General features: G+C 41.9%; 1 protein-coding gene across 2 annotated transcripts in view; it reads right to left on the minus strand.

Moving 5' to 3' along the window:
- Positions 1-588: 588 nt before the first annotated feature.
- The window catches only part of rptor (regulatory associated protein of MTOR, complex 1), a 224,229-nt gene continuing 209,253 nt past the window's right edge, over positions 589-15,564 (minus strand). For both annotated transcript variants that reach the window (XM_063884304.1, XM_063884305.1), the window contains 6 exons: positions 9,227-9,333; positions 7,344-7,471; positions 4,370-4,456; positions 4,156-4,272; positions 3,905-4,034; positions 589-3,042 (listed from right to left, as the gene is read on the minus strand). In XM_063884304.1, the coding sequence (XP_063740374.1) occupies positions 2,974-3,042; positions 3,905-4,034; positions 4,156-4,272; positions 4,370-4,456; positions 7,344-7,471; positions 9,227-9,333 (638 nt within the window). In that variant the 3' untranslated portion in view covers positions 589-2,973. The remainder of the gene's footprint in view (positions 3,043-3,904; positions 4,035-4,155; positions 4,273-4,369; positions 4,457-7,343; positions 7,472-9,226; positions 9,334-15,564) is intronic.

Here is a 15,564-nt window from a genome sequence, read left to right on the forward strand (position 1 = left end):
AATGATTTGTTTGAAACATTTTTCAACTTTAATTGACAGTTTAATGTATATATATTTTTTACATATTTAAGAAGTACAATATAAGAAAAGCACAAGTTTCAGGTATGGACCATATTCCATTATACTTTTAGCATTTACTGAGGGCCATTTAAAAGTGGGCCACGGGCCGCTTTTGGACACCACTGCATTAGAGAATATGACTAGCTAGCTGATACCGCTAAAACTGGCTCTTTACTTTAATACTGATTCATAATCCCGGCTCACAATCAAACCAAGCTAATTAACTTGCTAGTGATGAAGCATGTTTAACACGGTTAACATTATTAAAACAAGTCAGTTATTGATCATTTGAAGCAGTTGGTTGGTTTAAGCTAACAATAGCTTGCTGGCTAAATTCAGGTACAGTAATGGTAGGCTATGACGCACGAGATTAGCCGAAAGATGTTGACACCAAGTATTCTCGGGGCTTTACACAGATCACAACAACGGTCCAAGATTACGTTTTTTGTTTTGTTTTTTTGTATCACAAACTTTAATATAATAGGACCAGAGATAATTATTGTTTTATTGGCATAAACTGACACAATCTGGTGTTGTATTTGGTTTATTTAATCTCCTGTCTCATAAACCATTCAGCAAAGCAGTCTACGTTCACAGACGAGACAAACCTGATTGTTTTCATTTTTCCTTTACTACTTGGTTAAAGTCTTTCTTTTTTCTCAGATCTAAAATCTTAAAACTCAAAGCGGGATACTTAGAGATGAATGTGATTCTGAGCAGCCAAAATACAGTATTTTGGCTGAGTCGGTGAAGAAGGGTGACATAACCACGCAGAGAGCAAAGGAGCTCAGTGACGGGTGACAATGTGACTACAGTCCAAACTGTTTGGTCTGTGTTCCTGTTCTGTTCCACTCCAAGAGTCTATTCCTTCTCCAGGGAAACGGTTGATGCAGAGTAGGAGGTGGGCGTGGCAGGAAAGAAAGGAGGAGGCAGCTGTTGGGGTGTGTTAGCGATGACAGGGGGGGCATAGCATAAATATGAGTGTGTGTGTGTGTGTGTGTGTGTGTGTGTGTGTGGGTAAGGCTGTCTCTACTTTCTTCTCTCCTCCACCTCACTGAGGGTAAGGCAAACAAAATGTTGGCATAATTAAAAACATAAAAATGACAAAACAGGAAGAAAAAAAGGTTTAAAAAATAATAATTAAATAAGCAAAGCAGCAGCCCCACAGAGGAGCCCGTCAATGGTGATACTGCAGGAAAAACAAAACAAGTATCCACCTCCTAACAAAAGAGGCGTCTGAGCGAACAGCACCACAGTGACAACAATGTCCAAGATCCCTGCAGCCGCTCACGGACCGAGTTCGCCTGTCCGTCATGCTGCAGACATTAGGGAGGCTCGCAGATGCTGGGCATTAGTTTGAGGTGGCACCTGAGTGAGATTTAGGCCACGGACTAAAACTAGACACAGTGAGCATGTTCAGGTCACAGTTAAAGCTCTGAAATCAACCGATTAGACATGCAACTCATCTTTGTGTACAACTTTGCTGAACAAAATCAAACCAAACAAAGCCGAAAGGTACAATCGAAATCAAAGATGGGGTAAATAAGGCTCTATCAAAATAAAAGACGACCTATACAGGGGGTGTGATGAGTCACTTTTCATAAAGATCTCTAAGCCTACAGAGTCGTGTGCTCAAAGACTGTGTTAACCGTTTGTAAAGCTGCCCTGCTCTGCAGTTAGATCCAGGGCCAGCTCTATGAAGCCAGACAGAGATGGACTGGCACACAATTTTTATTCCAGTGTACAGGTCAAAAGAAATACTGGAAGGGTGTCTTCTGCTATTTTTTGATTCCACACGTCGACATGAGATTAGAAGAATGTTTAATCAGTCACAGGAATATCATATACTTCCTGTGACTGAGTGATGGGGTGATAACTCCTCTGACTGGTGATGAGTCGATAAAAAGTAAGCAGAACCTGGAAGTGGGTGTGTTTGTATTGCTTTACGTGGCACCTTTAATGCTGTAGGGGGGGGGGGGGGCTGAGGCTGAATCATGAGAGGGTTTTTATTGCTTCGCAGGGCGGGTACCGCAGGCTCGCTGGAGGGCTGGGTGCTTAGAACCTCTCACTGGGCTCTACATGTATCATTATCAGCCAATAGAGGTTTTCCCTTTTTACAGACGACACCTTAAAAAACAAAAACAAATGAAAGAGCAAACACAACCCCCAGAAAAAAAGAAGCTTGCATGGAGAATATGATTATGTTTGGCACGCTTGGGTCAAGGAAGCAAGAAGGAGAGCTGTGGCACGGGAGCAGGCATCTTTTTTGTTTAAGTCCAAGGCTAGGAGGACCCATGTGTGTGCTATAATCAACTTTAGCACACTAACACTCGTCACGTCCGCCTGGTGGTCAGGAGGGGGGAGAGCCCTCCATCTCTGGGTCCGTCCCTGCAGACGTCTCGCCCCGAGTCCTGCGGCTGTGGGACGGACATTAAGATGAATGTATAAACACACCGGGGTCCAGCGGAGGGCCACTCTTGTGTTTCCTGCCCCACTGAATGTCTTTAAACAGTGTGTTGTCCTCTGGGTGACCCCCCCACCACCTCCTCGGGCCACAGTTGGTTTAGGTAGTGATGCACACTGTGTGCCAGGGAGGGGGGGTTCCACTCCTTTTAAAATAGAACCTCTATTCTTCTGTATACGCTATTTAAATATACACACTCCTCAGCACAGCCAAGTCTACAATCATTAGCTTCATAATAACAATATGAATAAACAGTGAGAATAATAATATAATATCTATACAGATAGATATCCAGTTCCTGTCAGCAGCCATCACTAGAACATTCAGGGTGGTAATTGCATATGTACAAAAAAAAACGTCATTTACATCCTGGAGCTCGAGGCTCAGCGTAGGAATTCATATGGGGGGGTTGTTTTGGGTTGTGGGGGGGTTGGTTGAATGCTGGTGTGTTATCTGAGCCTCTTCTCTGCTGAGTAGATGGACATGTAGTAATCGTTGCTGCCAACCGCCAAGTGGGGCTGAAGGGAGAGAGGGAGAAGGAGGATTATTCCAGGAGGGGGGGGAGGTCACAAAAACTGAGCAGAGGGTAAAGTGCTGACTGAAGAAAACAACAACTTAATAACTGGTGGCAGTGGCTCTGGCCCAAGGGAGTTGGCTTGGGAAGCAGAGGGTTGCTGGATCAAGTCCCGGGAACGGACCAAGTATGAGTTTGGACTTGTACTTTAAAAGCGCCAGTTAACCTCCTGGGCACTGCCGAGGGGCCCTGGAGAAAGCCATCGGATACCCACACTGCACTCTGGTTGTTGTGCAGTATACAGTACAGTCCATGTATCAGGATGGGTTTAATCCCTTAACTTCACTGTGTGTGTGTGGTACTTTGCACATTTGATGATTAAACACAGGCTCGACCTGAATCCTCCACTTACATTTTTTTCCCATTTCCATGAAAATGATAAAATAATAACAAAAATATGTCAAGTTATAAATGTAATGGATTAGAAAGTGGTGGCTGTGAATTAGTTTCTAAAAAAATATAAATACCCATAATGATTTGGTATCTATAGTATCTACATACAGGGCCTGATGGCAGGAGGGGAGCCCTCTTGTGTAGGAACTCTTGACTCAGGAGTTTTTTGTGAATATTTGTGAAATAACAAGATTTTTTTCAATCATTAACTAAAACAATTCTGAATTTTTTTATACATTTGCTTTACAGTGGACAAAAAACTATTTGCTGCCCTGACATTTTGCCTTCATGCAATAAAAATTGTTACAACACAAACAAAGGAAAGTGGTCTTGCCCCTTGAGCTACATTAAAACATTCCAATATTTAAAAAAAATATTGTTTGTTATTTTCCCTTCCATGCGGTGTTATTTACCCAGTGAGGATGAAAGGCTAGACAGCTGATGGCCCCAATCCTCTGTCCCATGAAGCCGTCATAGTATTTGATGTTGCTGATCACGTCCCCGTTAGCGTTGTACACGGCTATGAACTGGTTCATCGAGCCACTGGAGAGAAGGGGAGACACATCATCAAATCTCTGCTGTGTGGACACCACTGGATGGTCAGCTAAAGTAAACACATAGTTAACCATATTTATTTAAGCTGCATCTACACAAACACACTCACCAGGCGAAAAGGTTGGCCTGTGGGTGAATGTCCAGGGCCGTTAACCCTTTCACTGTCTGCAGCACGTTGACGGAGTCCGCTGACCGCGGCTCAAAGAACCGAACGTCTCCGTTAACACTGTGGGGGGGAATACGACCGTCAGAGTCAGTACAGGAAGCACCAGTTCAACTTAAACGTCTGCGTGAAATGTTACGTGAGGAAATAAAAGCCATACCTGACACTGATAATATGTCCGTCTGTCTCCTTCTGCAGGTGAGCTTTGACGACCCAGGCTCCGTGCTCCCTGTAGGTCATCACCCGGCTGACACACACACACACACACACACACACACACACACACACACACACACACACACACACACACACACACACACACACACACACACACACACACACACACACACACACACACACACACACACACACACACACACACACACACACACACACACACACACACACACACACACACACACTTTAGCGTGGCATTAAATCTAAACAGTTGGCCTTTAAACAACTAACTCAACATTAATCCTGTTTCAACAAGGTTCCCAGTATCTGAGTTTAAAACATTACATTAGTGAATATAATCTCACACAATATGTGAACTGCAGTTTTAATTCACAGATTTTGAGATAATTAAATTTACAAGTGAACCCTCATATGTATACCAACAAAGCTGTGAAACACACAGCATGTGTTGTCCCCCTGAAACACAACACACACATGTAGCAAATGACGGATTAGTGAAACAGCTTTCAGCCCCAACGTGTAACTAATATGAAACAGAACCAGAATCAGCTTTCTGAGAGACAGCAGGTGCATGAGCAATAACTTCTTTCAATGTATAAACTTAAATATAACTCATTGTCACCGGGTTTGTGGTTCTGATATAGTTCCACATGTTTTGAAAGCATGGTATAGCATCCTTCCCATCGAGGGAGATGCAGACGCTGACCCTGGATCAGAGCCTGTCAGCAGATTCTGGCTTAGATGAGTCAAACGGCACTCAAGAGAGAAAGTGAGGAGGCAAGGAGCTGAAGACAGCAGGACCCCTCGTGTGTTGGCAGTCACAGCGGGAATCAAGCGAGCGCATGTCAACTGATTGTTACCAATGTGTTTCTGCTGGGACAGGAAATAACACCAGAGCGGTGGGACTGTGAACATCAGATATAATGCCAAATGATGCATCAGAAAACTCATGTGTCCACATCCTAAGAACAGTAAGGTGTGACAATCTGCTTTCTCATGCAGGAAAAGAAACGTATTGATACGGTAAATATATATACATGTCAATTTGGAAGTGTGAGTCCAACTAAGTACATTATGGTCTAAGTACAGTGCAGGTAGTCAGCAGTTTTTCTGAGTTTTTCTGAGAGGGTAAAGCCTAATTTAACTTATCTCACGTTGTTTGCTGATTCCAACTTGCCACACTGCATCTTCTGACCCTCCTCTGTCTGAATAATACTTTTGCTGTTTGTATCTGAGGGTGAGAGTTTGAGCACCAGCTGATGCAGATAGAAAATGCTAAGGAAAGATTTTGAAGATATTTCTAACTCTATTTGTCTTAATTCCTCTTCCTGGTGTCATCTTTCACGCCGTCAACAACTAAACAGCTTTATATTTGTGTGTTTTATTTGTTGCTGTGATGAGCAGATAATGCAATGATGAATATTAAAGGGACTGGCTCAAAAGTTAAAATAACTACTGTAGGCATACTGTTAAATGTGTTGTTTAAATTAAATGTATTTGAAAATGTTACTCTTCATTATGAATTGGTTGGCTGTTCTTTTTTGTTTTTCTCTGTCAGACACCTTGTTATTTCTGAATTTGATGTACTGATTCTGCCATGTCTGCAAACTCTGCATTAAAAAAAGCTTACATTTGGAATAACTGTGCATTATTTTAGTATTTCATTTAAAGAATGTTTGGTCTTGTTATGCAAAGCTCTACCTCTCATGTTCATGTGGATTTTGGATTTCATTCTTATGTAAAACAACCAAAAAGAATAGCAGCAGTTTAAAGGCTTCTGCTGTCACATGCAGTTAAAGAGAAAGCCCACTAGGTGGCACCATGGGATCATACATGGAAGAAGCAAGCATCTCCTGCCGGGAACAAATCCTGCAAATATCTTTTAAGAACTCAGCCTTACCAGAATACCCACAATGCACTCTATCACACTAAAATACATCCTGCCTACAGGTGGGACAGGAAGTGCATTTGTTCTCACTTAAATTGAAGGAACACGTGAATTCACAACAATTTTGGATAATTTTTAGATTTGACGGCTGCATACTGTATGATCCCGTCCACCGGATGGATCAACACAACTGCGGAAAGATGCAACTTCCCGCCTAAGGAGAACTATTAAAATAGCTTCACTTAAAGATTTATGGGCCTCTTCAGGGTTTAACTGCTTTGTTTTCCCCCTACGGGACTGAGATTAAAATAATGTTTAACCAGCTGGGGGGATAGGGGGTCACCAGGGTCCATTAAAGAGGTGACTCGGCCGTAAGGGAGATTTACAGCCCGCTATATATAATAAGTATGGATTAGAGAAGTGAATAATGTAGCACTGTGTGGGAGTTTATGCCCACAGAAACTGCTGTGTGTGTGTTCTTAAAAAAATATTTAAATAAAGAAAATGACACTGAATATTATTCAGTTATTTAACCTCCTCTGTGATCGTAGCACATAGAGCCCATGTTAAAAGGGAAAGAGGGTTTTTCAAATGATTATTTTATACCTTTATGTATTACACTAACTTAAGTGAAACGAAAAAAGATATATGCTATATTGTATGCTTTAAATCTGAGAGCTTGTAGTTTTTTTTACGTGAATGAAAAACAGAAAAAAGAAAAAAGAATTGAAATGTAAAAAAAACATTAATAAATTGTTATAAAGAACAGCACAAATAATTATTCAACAAATAAGGTTGAATTAAATTATTATTCATATTAATAATAATATGAATAATAATGATAACAATAATAATAATACTTATGATTATTATGATTACAAAGTAAATAATAATAACAATAACGGGTATGATAATAATAATTACAAAAAAGTATAATATTTCGATTTTGATAAAGTTGAGAGCAAAGAGGGCTCAGGATTTATCCTCATAATTTCCCTTGCTTCGTTCCATAATAAACATAAAAAGAGACAAAGAGAAAGAGTGTTACCAGTCATTTGGACCCATCCTCCGGTCGAATAAGCGCACAGACCCGTCGCCCAGTCCGGCCACGATGAGCGACCGCTGCGAGTCGCACGACAGGCTGGTCACACAGCTGTCCGCTCCTGTCGGGATGTCCTGGTGGATACACACAAGCATCCCCATTACATTCAAGATCCAAGGGCTTCATTTTCATATGCATAAAAGCATCAGAGAATTGTTGTCAATGAAAGGTCCCACACTCGCCCAACATGCAACATAAATATTAAACAACAATAAATAAGGTCCAAGAAGAAGAAACAGGAACAAAAGAGCGCAGGAGAATGTTGTGATGAATATGCATGTACGTGCAGACTTTATGAATGCAGAAATAAGATCAAATGAAATACTGTACCGTGGAATAAAACACAGCTTATTGTATTATTATATAAATATGTGAGCTGTGATGTCTGCCATTACAGGCTTGTACAGTCGAACAAATGCACCGCTGTCAATAACACAGCGCTCATTCCACATTAAAGCTCCTGTGAAGTCATCCATCATGCGCTCTGTAGAGTGCTGGCATCAATATGCAGCCACAGGCTCTACCTGTATTCAGTCCATCCATCAGGACCATGATTAGCACACTGACGATCATTACGTGGTTAAAAACAAAGAAAAATACACTAATGGTTCTGACTGTGCCCCAGACTTCCATCAGTTTACTGAAACACACCACAGCATGAGCACACTGCACACGTTGAATACAGGGCTCCTACACTCTTTCAAACAGGAAACCTCAGACGTATCGTAGATATTCACTATATTTAAGACGAAATAACTAGATATGAACGCGATTTACTTCATTTTTGAAAAAGATTCACAATGCAAGGGCTAAAAGGTATGGTACATTCTTGAACTATGCTTTTATGTTCCCAAATAATGGCCACAAGAGTATGAATGGAGGTATGAAGAGAACAGGACACAGCGCTGGAGGCGGGGATCTGTTCATTCTAAAGAAAGTTGGAGCCAAAATGGCCTGCCTCTCCAGTGCAAAGTATCTGGGCCCATAGAGCTGGCGCACTTGTGTTTTCAACTTTAAACCCTTATGATCATAATAAGAGCTACATATGTTCGCTGCTACTCTTACTACTTTTGAATCCAGGCTGAAAACATTTATTTTTGCCGCTGCTTTTATTTGAACTATTCTTATCTAACATTGCACTGTAACTTTTATTCATGTATTTTATACCTGTGTTATTCATTTTATAGTTTCAAGGAAACTTAAAAGTACAGGTACTACACTTTGGTTTCATGAACTTGGTTCGTGGAGGAATCCTAAAAAGTCCTAGAAAGACAAGGTAAACTTAACTAATGTAAAAGAGGAATAGCTTCAGCGAAACTTAAAGGTACCATGGGATCAGGTTGGAGCAAAAACACTATAAACAGAAAAGGTTGTTTTATCTGGAGAGGACAGTTCTCTGACAATACCTCTGTTAACTGAGAAGTGGAATTTAATTATAGTAGAGATTCATATGTCACACTGCATTGTGACTTTTATTCATGTATATAAAATCTGTTATGTTTATTTTATTATCTTTGCTTTTTAAATGCCATTTTATAATGTGCATCTTAATGCTCTTAATGTCTTTCATTTTTGTAAGGCACTTTGAATTGCCTTGCGTTGAAAGGTGCTATATGAATAAACTAGAATTGCCTTGCATACGTTTGCATACTGGGTAGTTATTTAGCTGAAAAATAAATATCTGCTGATTTACAGAATCAAAAGAAAGCTCTTCAGCAACAGCCCTTCACGGCCTGAATGCCAGGTTTACTAAGTTGCTAAATGGACTCCTTGCTCATGCTTCCAGCTGAATACGTTGAGACTGACACACAGACACACACTCTCAGTACCTGGACCTTCATCTCCCTGTCCGTGTCCCAGATCCGGACCACTCGCACGTCTCCAGATGTCATCAGGAGTCCCGTGTCCTGCTCCCAGTCCACCACCATGCCTGCACCTACAGCCCAGCATCACAGCAGTTAGAACACACACACACACCCACACCCACACCCACACACCTGAGTTTAAAACATTACATTAGTGAATATAATCTCACACAATATGTGAACTGCAGTTTTAATTCACAGATTTTGAGATAATTAAATTTACAAGTGAACCCTCATATGTATACAAACAAAGCTGTGAAACGCACAGCATGTGTTGTCCCCCTGAAACACAACACACACATGTAGCAAATGACGGATTAGTGAAACAGCTTTCAGCCCCAACGTGTAACTAATATGAAACAGAACCAGAATCAGCTTTCTGAGAGACAGCAGGTGCATGAGCAATAACTTCTTTCAATGTATAAACTTAAATATAACTCATTGTCACCGGGTTTGTGGTTCTGATATAGTTCCACATGTTTTGAAAGCATGGTATAGCATCCTTCCCATCGAGGGAGATGCAGACGCTGACCCTGGATCAGAGCCTGTCAGCAGATTCTGGCTTAGATGAGTCAAACGGCACTCAAGAGAGAAAGTGAGGAGGCAAGGAGCTGAAGACAGCAGGACCCCTCGTGTGTTGACAGTCACAGCGGGAATCAAGCGAGCGGCGCAATGTCAGCCACACTCGGCCTGCTGGCCGGGTGGCGCTGGCAGGGACCTGTGGATGCAGCCTGGAGGCGTGAAGGGCTCGGCGCTCTGAAAGCTTGCATCATTTTTATGATTCATCACTTCTTGCAGTGAGCTGCAGGTTAACAAAATTGGGTGATGGGGGAGTGTGTGGGAGAGAAACTCCCTCTGGAGGGAACAGCGATTTTAGCCTTTGCAAACCATTTACATGCACAAAAACCTATATTACACCAACCAAAAAAGCATAATAGGGCCCCTTTAAAGCTGATTCCAAAAGCAGGTTTATCTATTGAGGCTATTAGGATAAAATGAACAACTTTACAGCAGAGAGAATTTTTTTACAGCCCTCTGCAAAACATGGTTTTGATCTCTATAGCCAACTCCCCCATCCATTACCCAGTGTAGAGGGATTGCTACTCACCTGTTACAATATATTAATGCTTAACGCTAATCTTGATTAAGGGGGCTGGTCCTTAGAGTGGCAGGTGCATGAAGCCTTTGTTGCATTTTCTAAAACGTTCAATGCAAATATCTGAAAAATTCTATGGTTTGCTGAGCTACCATTAGCACGTCATTTGCTTTAGTGGCCCCCACTCCTCTCGAGCTCCACCCTGACATTTCAGGCTCCAAAAACCAAGATGGAGACGGTCACATGGCTACCTCAAGGCTTTAAATCTGAAGTCTAAAACAAAATGGTAAGCATCAAGACAACGCCTCCGGCACTTTCCGCTTGTTGCTAAGGGTCAGTTGAGCTAATTCTAGCCGAGTAAACAAGGCAACCTACAATATTTTTAAGGGCTTGGTAACAAGTAATCAATACATGTTATGCACTAAATTGCTTGTTACAGAGTCATAGGGGATGCTGCAGTTCATTTTTGAAGAATGCTGAATGCTTTGTCAAAGGTCACCAAGTGGATCTTAAGTTGTAAATGATTTGGTCCAAAAAAACTCAGGTTGGATCCTAGTGGCTACACATTTATAAAAAGAATAGTTTTGCCTTATCTGGAATATCAGCAGAACCACATTTCCTACAAGCCTTAGAGCAGAGGAAAGTGAAAATGCTATTTTGGTAACAGGAGTGGATCTGGTGAAAGACAATGCCAGAATGAGAGGCTGGTAGAACTCTGGAAAGCAAGATGCACACCGGTCTCTCTAGCAGGGATGCTTTACCAGAGACGCTACAGAACAGCACACTTTCCTCCCCTCTTGAATCTTTAGACACCATGCTTAATTTCCTCCCTTTCCTCCTCCACTTTATCTCTTAGTCACTTCCTTCTTATGATTTTTTCACAATCGATAAACATCTCACCCACCTATTTCTATATATCAACATCAATCTTTATCAGCATCTTTTAATCCTAATTGGCTCCTTTTAGACAATTTTGATGTGGAAAGAAAACAATGAAGAATCGCAGAACAGAAGGCAACCTTTGCATCATTTCAGATGCTCTCCCCCTGCTCATCTCCTGTTCTTCTTTAAGAGTTGTGACAGAGCTTTACTTTCTCCCAAAGAGCCATCTTTGCTTTCTACTGTTCTACTTGGCTTAGGTTGTCAGGAAACCCCAGTTCCTAAAGCAGGGCTTCAGATCTTCCAACGTGACGTCATCCTGGCCGCTCAAGCGCCTTTAGTGTGTGTACACATTGGGGGGTGGGGGTAGCACGAAGGAAAAACCACTTCACAGAACTGCGCTCAGTCAGTGACACATTCACAGCCGCACGCCTGATGCCAGCTCATTTCCAAGGCTGTTAGAAGAGTGGAGGCATTCCCTTTGAAGCTCGCAGCGCTGTGATGAGGAAATCTGGGTTACAATGAGAGGGGTGGAGAACGGAAGATTCCCAAACTCAGAAAAGTGTGAGTGTATTTCCTCTCAAATACAGAGCACACATTCCAACAAATTTTGGTACGATTTAGCAAACTGTTTGACTGCTCTTCACTGATCCTTTTAAGCACTGCTAATGCGCTAATGACCTTTGCCAAGTAAGTAACCTCATGTTAAGTTCTCTTCAGTTTGTCAGCAAGATTACCGGCCCAGTATATTGACACTTGGTGGACTCTTTCTCCAGATTGACAATCAAGAGGCCAGGCCACAAGAGTCCCTCTTTTCTTGGTGGTTGCTTTGTCTATTCTGTAGAAACATGGCTGTCCAAAAGGCCTGACCCTAACCCTAATTCTAAATCTTTTAGGAATGAAGCTCGATTTAGTCAAAGGAAATACAACAATTCTTAGTGACAGGTGATTATACACTAATAAAGAACACCGTTATGTACATCATATTCAATTTCTGTCAAAAAAATCTAAATCTTACCCCCTGGACCTTCAACACAGGGCCTAAAATTAAAGGATAATGCAGAATTTGGGTCAGTGAAATCTTTCCAGTCCTCTATTTCAACATCCAGCAACCCACTTAACCCCAAACTGAATTTATTCTAAGTCTTTCCCTCAGTCCTTTTTCCTGCTCCCCTTTAGGCGAACAACGACTCCCTGACTCCAATCCAAACGAGTTCAGGGGGTAAGAACAGCGCCTGAAACCTTAAACCCGACCCTTCAGTTTTTAATCGCACGGGTTCAACACTGAGCTACTCAGAATGGGATACAATCCTGCCTTAGAGAGGGAACCTTTGTGGGTCTTACTTACCCACACAGAAATCAATACGGACATGGAGAATAGATATGTGAGGAGGACGGACGGGAGCAAAGGAGTTTGGGCAATGTTCCCTCAGCTGTAAATCTCAGCGCCGTACAGAGGTGGAGGCAAAGATAGCTTCGATGTTCCTTCTCTGTTTAAGCCTCCTCTCTTTCCCTCACTGCTTCAGATAAAATGTTCTCCCCCAATAACATGATCAAAAACAAGAATGATATTGTTTGCAGAGTGTTAAATCTTTAACAGCACACCTTCTCACCAGCAGTACATCATCTTGTTCCTGTGCCAGTGTGCCGAGACACTCCAACCTAATTAGTGATATATTTATCTGTTGCTTCGCATAAATATCTTCGTTCCACTCGCCTTTTTTTTCCTCTGGAGAAGGATTCATCCTCTGCATTGTTTTCCTGTGCCATTATCTCTGGTGATGGAGTAGCTCTCCCACACACTGCAGCTCATTAAACCAGTGCTGCGGACTTCCTGCCTCTTTTCTTCATGATGCTTTGAAAGTTCCACCAGGGCTAGGGTAATAAACCATCTGCAGGATTACGGGGGACCTGCCCTACATGCCTGTGCCTCTGAGAGAAGGTGACATAACACTCTGACGGGCAGGGAGACGTTCGGCTTTAGAATTTGTCTAATCTTTACGGACCAAGCTCTGATGTTCTGGGAGGTAAAATGCCTTATCTTGTGAAATGAGGCGCAACCTACATGACATTGGCCCTCAACCTGATTATTTAGGACAGGAAACGAACAATCATTTCTTACATAATTTTACAAAAGAGATTCCAAGAAGTTGAATGTGTAACTGAATGTAACACAGGCCACTTTACAGACTGGAGAAGGGCAAATTGTGAGAATAAAGAACACTACCCTCTAATGCCTCACTTACACAGCAATGTTCGTCTTGACTTGACTCAGTTTTTGTAACAGGTCCTTTTGCCTATTTAGATTTCCAATGCAGATACGTTTAGGCAGCATTTTCAGTTGACCACTACAGCAAAACTGCGTGAAACTGCTGTGACAGCATCTTTAATGTGACTGCTGAATCCGTTTATCTGCCACCAAACAGAAGAACATCTGCACTTTGTCGCTTAAGGTGCTTAAGGTGCTTTCACACCGGACGAAGTACAGTTGCTGCTTTATTTCTGTATGTATGACGTTGTTGTCAGTGTTTACTGAGCAGCTAAAACGTTACCTTAGCCTGATCAATGGATCTCCATTCAGAAAACACACATTTAAAAGGGTTTTCGCCTGACTCGTTACAGCATTTATTCATGGTTTTTACTAACCAGTATCAGTGTTGGCATCCTTTTGAAACGACCATAGTATTTACAGAGATAAACCTGGCCTCCTTACAAGCACGTCTTGTTTGAATGACGCGAGTAAACACAATTGACAGCAGTGGTGAAACTCGACTGTTAGAGTCTGGTGTGAACATACCATTAATATACATTACGTAAATAGTAGTTCTGTGTAAGTCAATTTAAAAAAGTTGCCATCGCCATTGATGTGGTTTGGTTATTTATAAATGGAATGGTTGTGCATGATGTCCTGTGTCGCGCTTTTGAAGATTCCCTCTGACCAATCAGTGTTCAGAGGTATTTTAACTCCACCTTTTAGAATCAGAACAGCATACTTGAGACCTTAACTGAGGTGATACCAAAACTTCACCAGGTACAATTTCATTTTTAATAAAAGGAAAGCAGAGTCAAAGAGCAGGTCAAGCTGAGTAGATCTATTCTGCACTGAAGTGGAAATGCAGCATAGAATTAAAAAGCAGAACAGCATCTGTATGTCCTTTAAAGAAGGGTTCTATTTGAACTTATATTCAGTAACATGAAGCAAAGGCTACACTAAGCATCAAGTGAAAAGTTATTTTAAGACCTACAGGACAACTGCCCGCAACCTTCTGACCCAACACGATTAAATTGTCATGGTAATAAAGAATTCAGAGCAAAACCAGATCAAGTGTTATTGTTCGTATAACCAAGCTCCATTAGATGCAACCCGAAGCTTAACACAGTAACGCTCCAGACCTGAGCCACTGACAGGCTGCTGAACTCTGAGGAATGGTTTTGATTTCCGGCCTTCCTGCTAAAAATGCACTTCAACAACACATATAGGGAAACATATTTTGGACCCTTTGCCTACAGTAGGAACCCCTTTGCTTTGAATCCCAGCAAAGGCTGCAGACTGAAACAGCCTTGAGACTTCCATGTCAAGTGCCTCCATCCAACTTCACACCCGTTTTTGGAATATGTTCCAAAGCCCCGATGTTAACAAGGCACGAGGCAGTGCAGCCAAATGTAGAACAGGACAAAACAAAAGACACAAAGAGAGAGATGACAGCAGGGCGAAAATAACCATAACTTCATGGGTCGAGGAAGGGGAACGGAGATAAATGAAAAGAGTAAAAAAAAAGTTGAAACCTAATTAACAGTTTGTGGATCCGAACTCAATTAGGTGGACTCTCAGTCTAATCTGTAGACATGTGAAGTCAGTGTGGCGTGCAGCTGCCGCAGGGAAAGCTTTTCCAGTCAATGTCAGCCCTGGTCCCCTAATTTCCCCGGCTCCCTGGAGTTTTACAGGATAATCCCTCTGGAGAAATGGACAGTGTGGCTCTGTGCTATTAAAACTAACACACTCCCAATTAAATACAATTGCTCTTGTCCTTTCAAAAGGCATTGTATGTTGATTCAAGCCAAATTTGCTCGGTTCTAAAATCCCTCCCCAAAACAGCGATGGTCCTAAAACAGCTTGGCAGAAAGTATCTAGGCAGGTTTGTCATGTTTAGGTGATGTGCTCGAGTCTACAGTCAGAAGAATACAAAACACATCGATAGATAGAACTGTGCATAAAGTCTGTATAACCCAAGGGGCAACTTCCGAGTCTCCAAAATGAAGCCCATAAGGAAGTGCCAAAAACCTGCAGTTCCTCGAATGGCCGCGTGGCCTGGCTGCAAAACAGAGC

The sequence above is a fragment of the Eleginops maclovinus genome, chromosome 5 (assembly GCF_036324505.1).
Source record: "Eleginops maclovinus isolate JMC-PN-2008 ecotype Puerto Natales chromosome 5, JC_Emac_rtc_rv5, whole genome shotgun sequence".
Classification (NCBI taxonomy): Eukaryota; Metazoa; Chordata; class Actinopteri; order Perciformes; family Eleginopidae; genus Eleginops; species Eleginops maclovinus.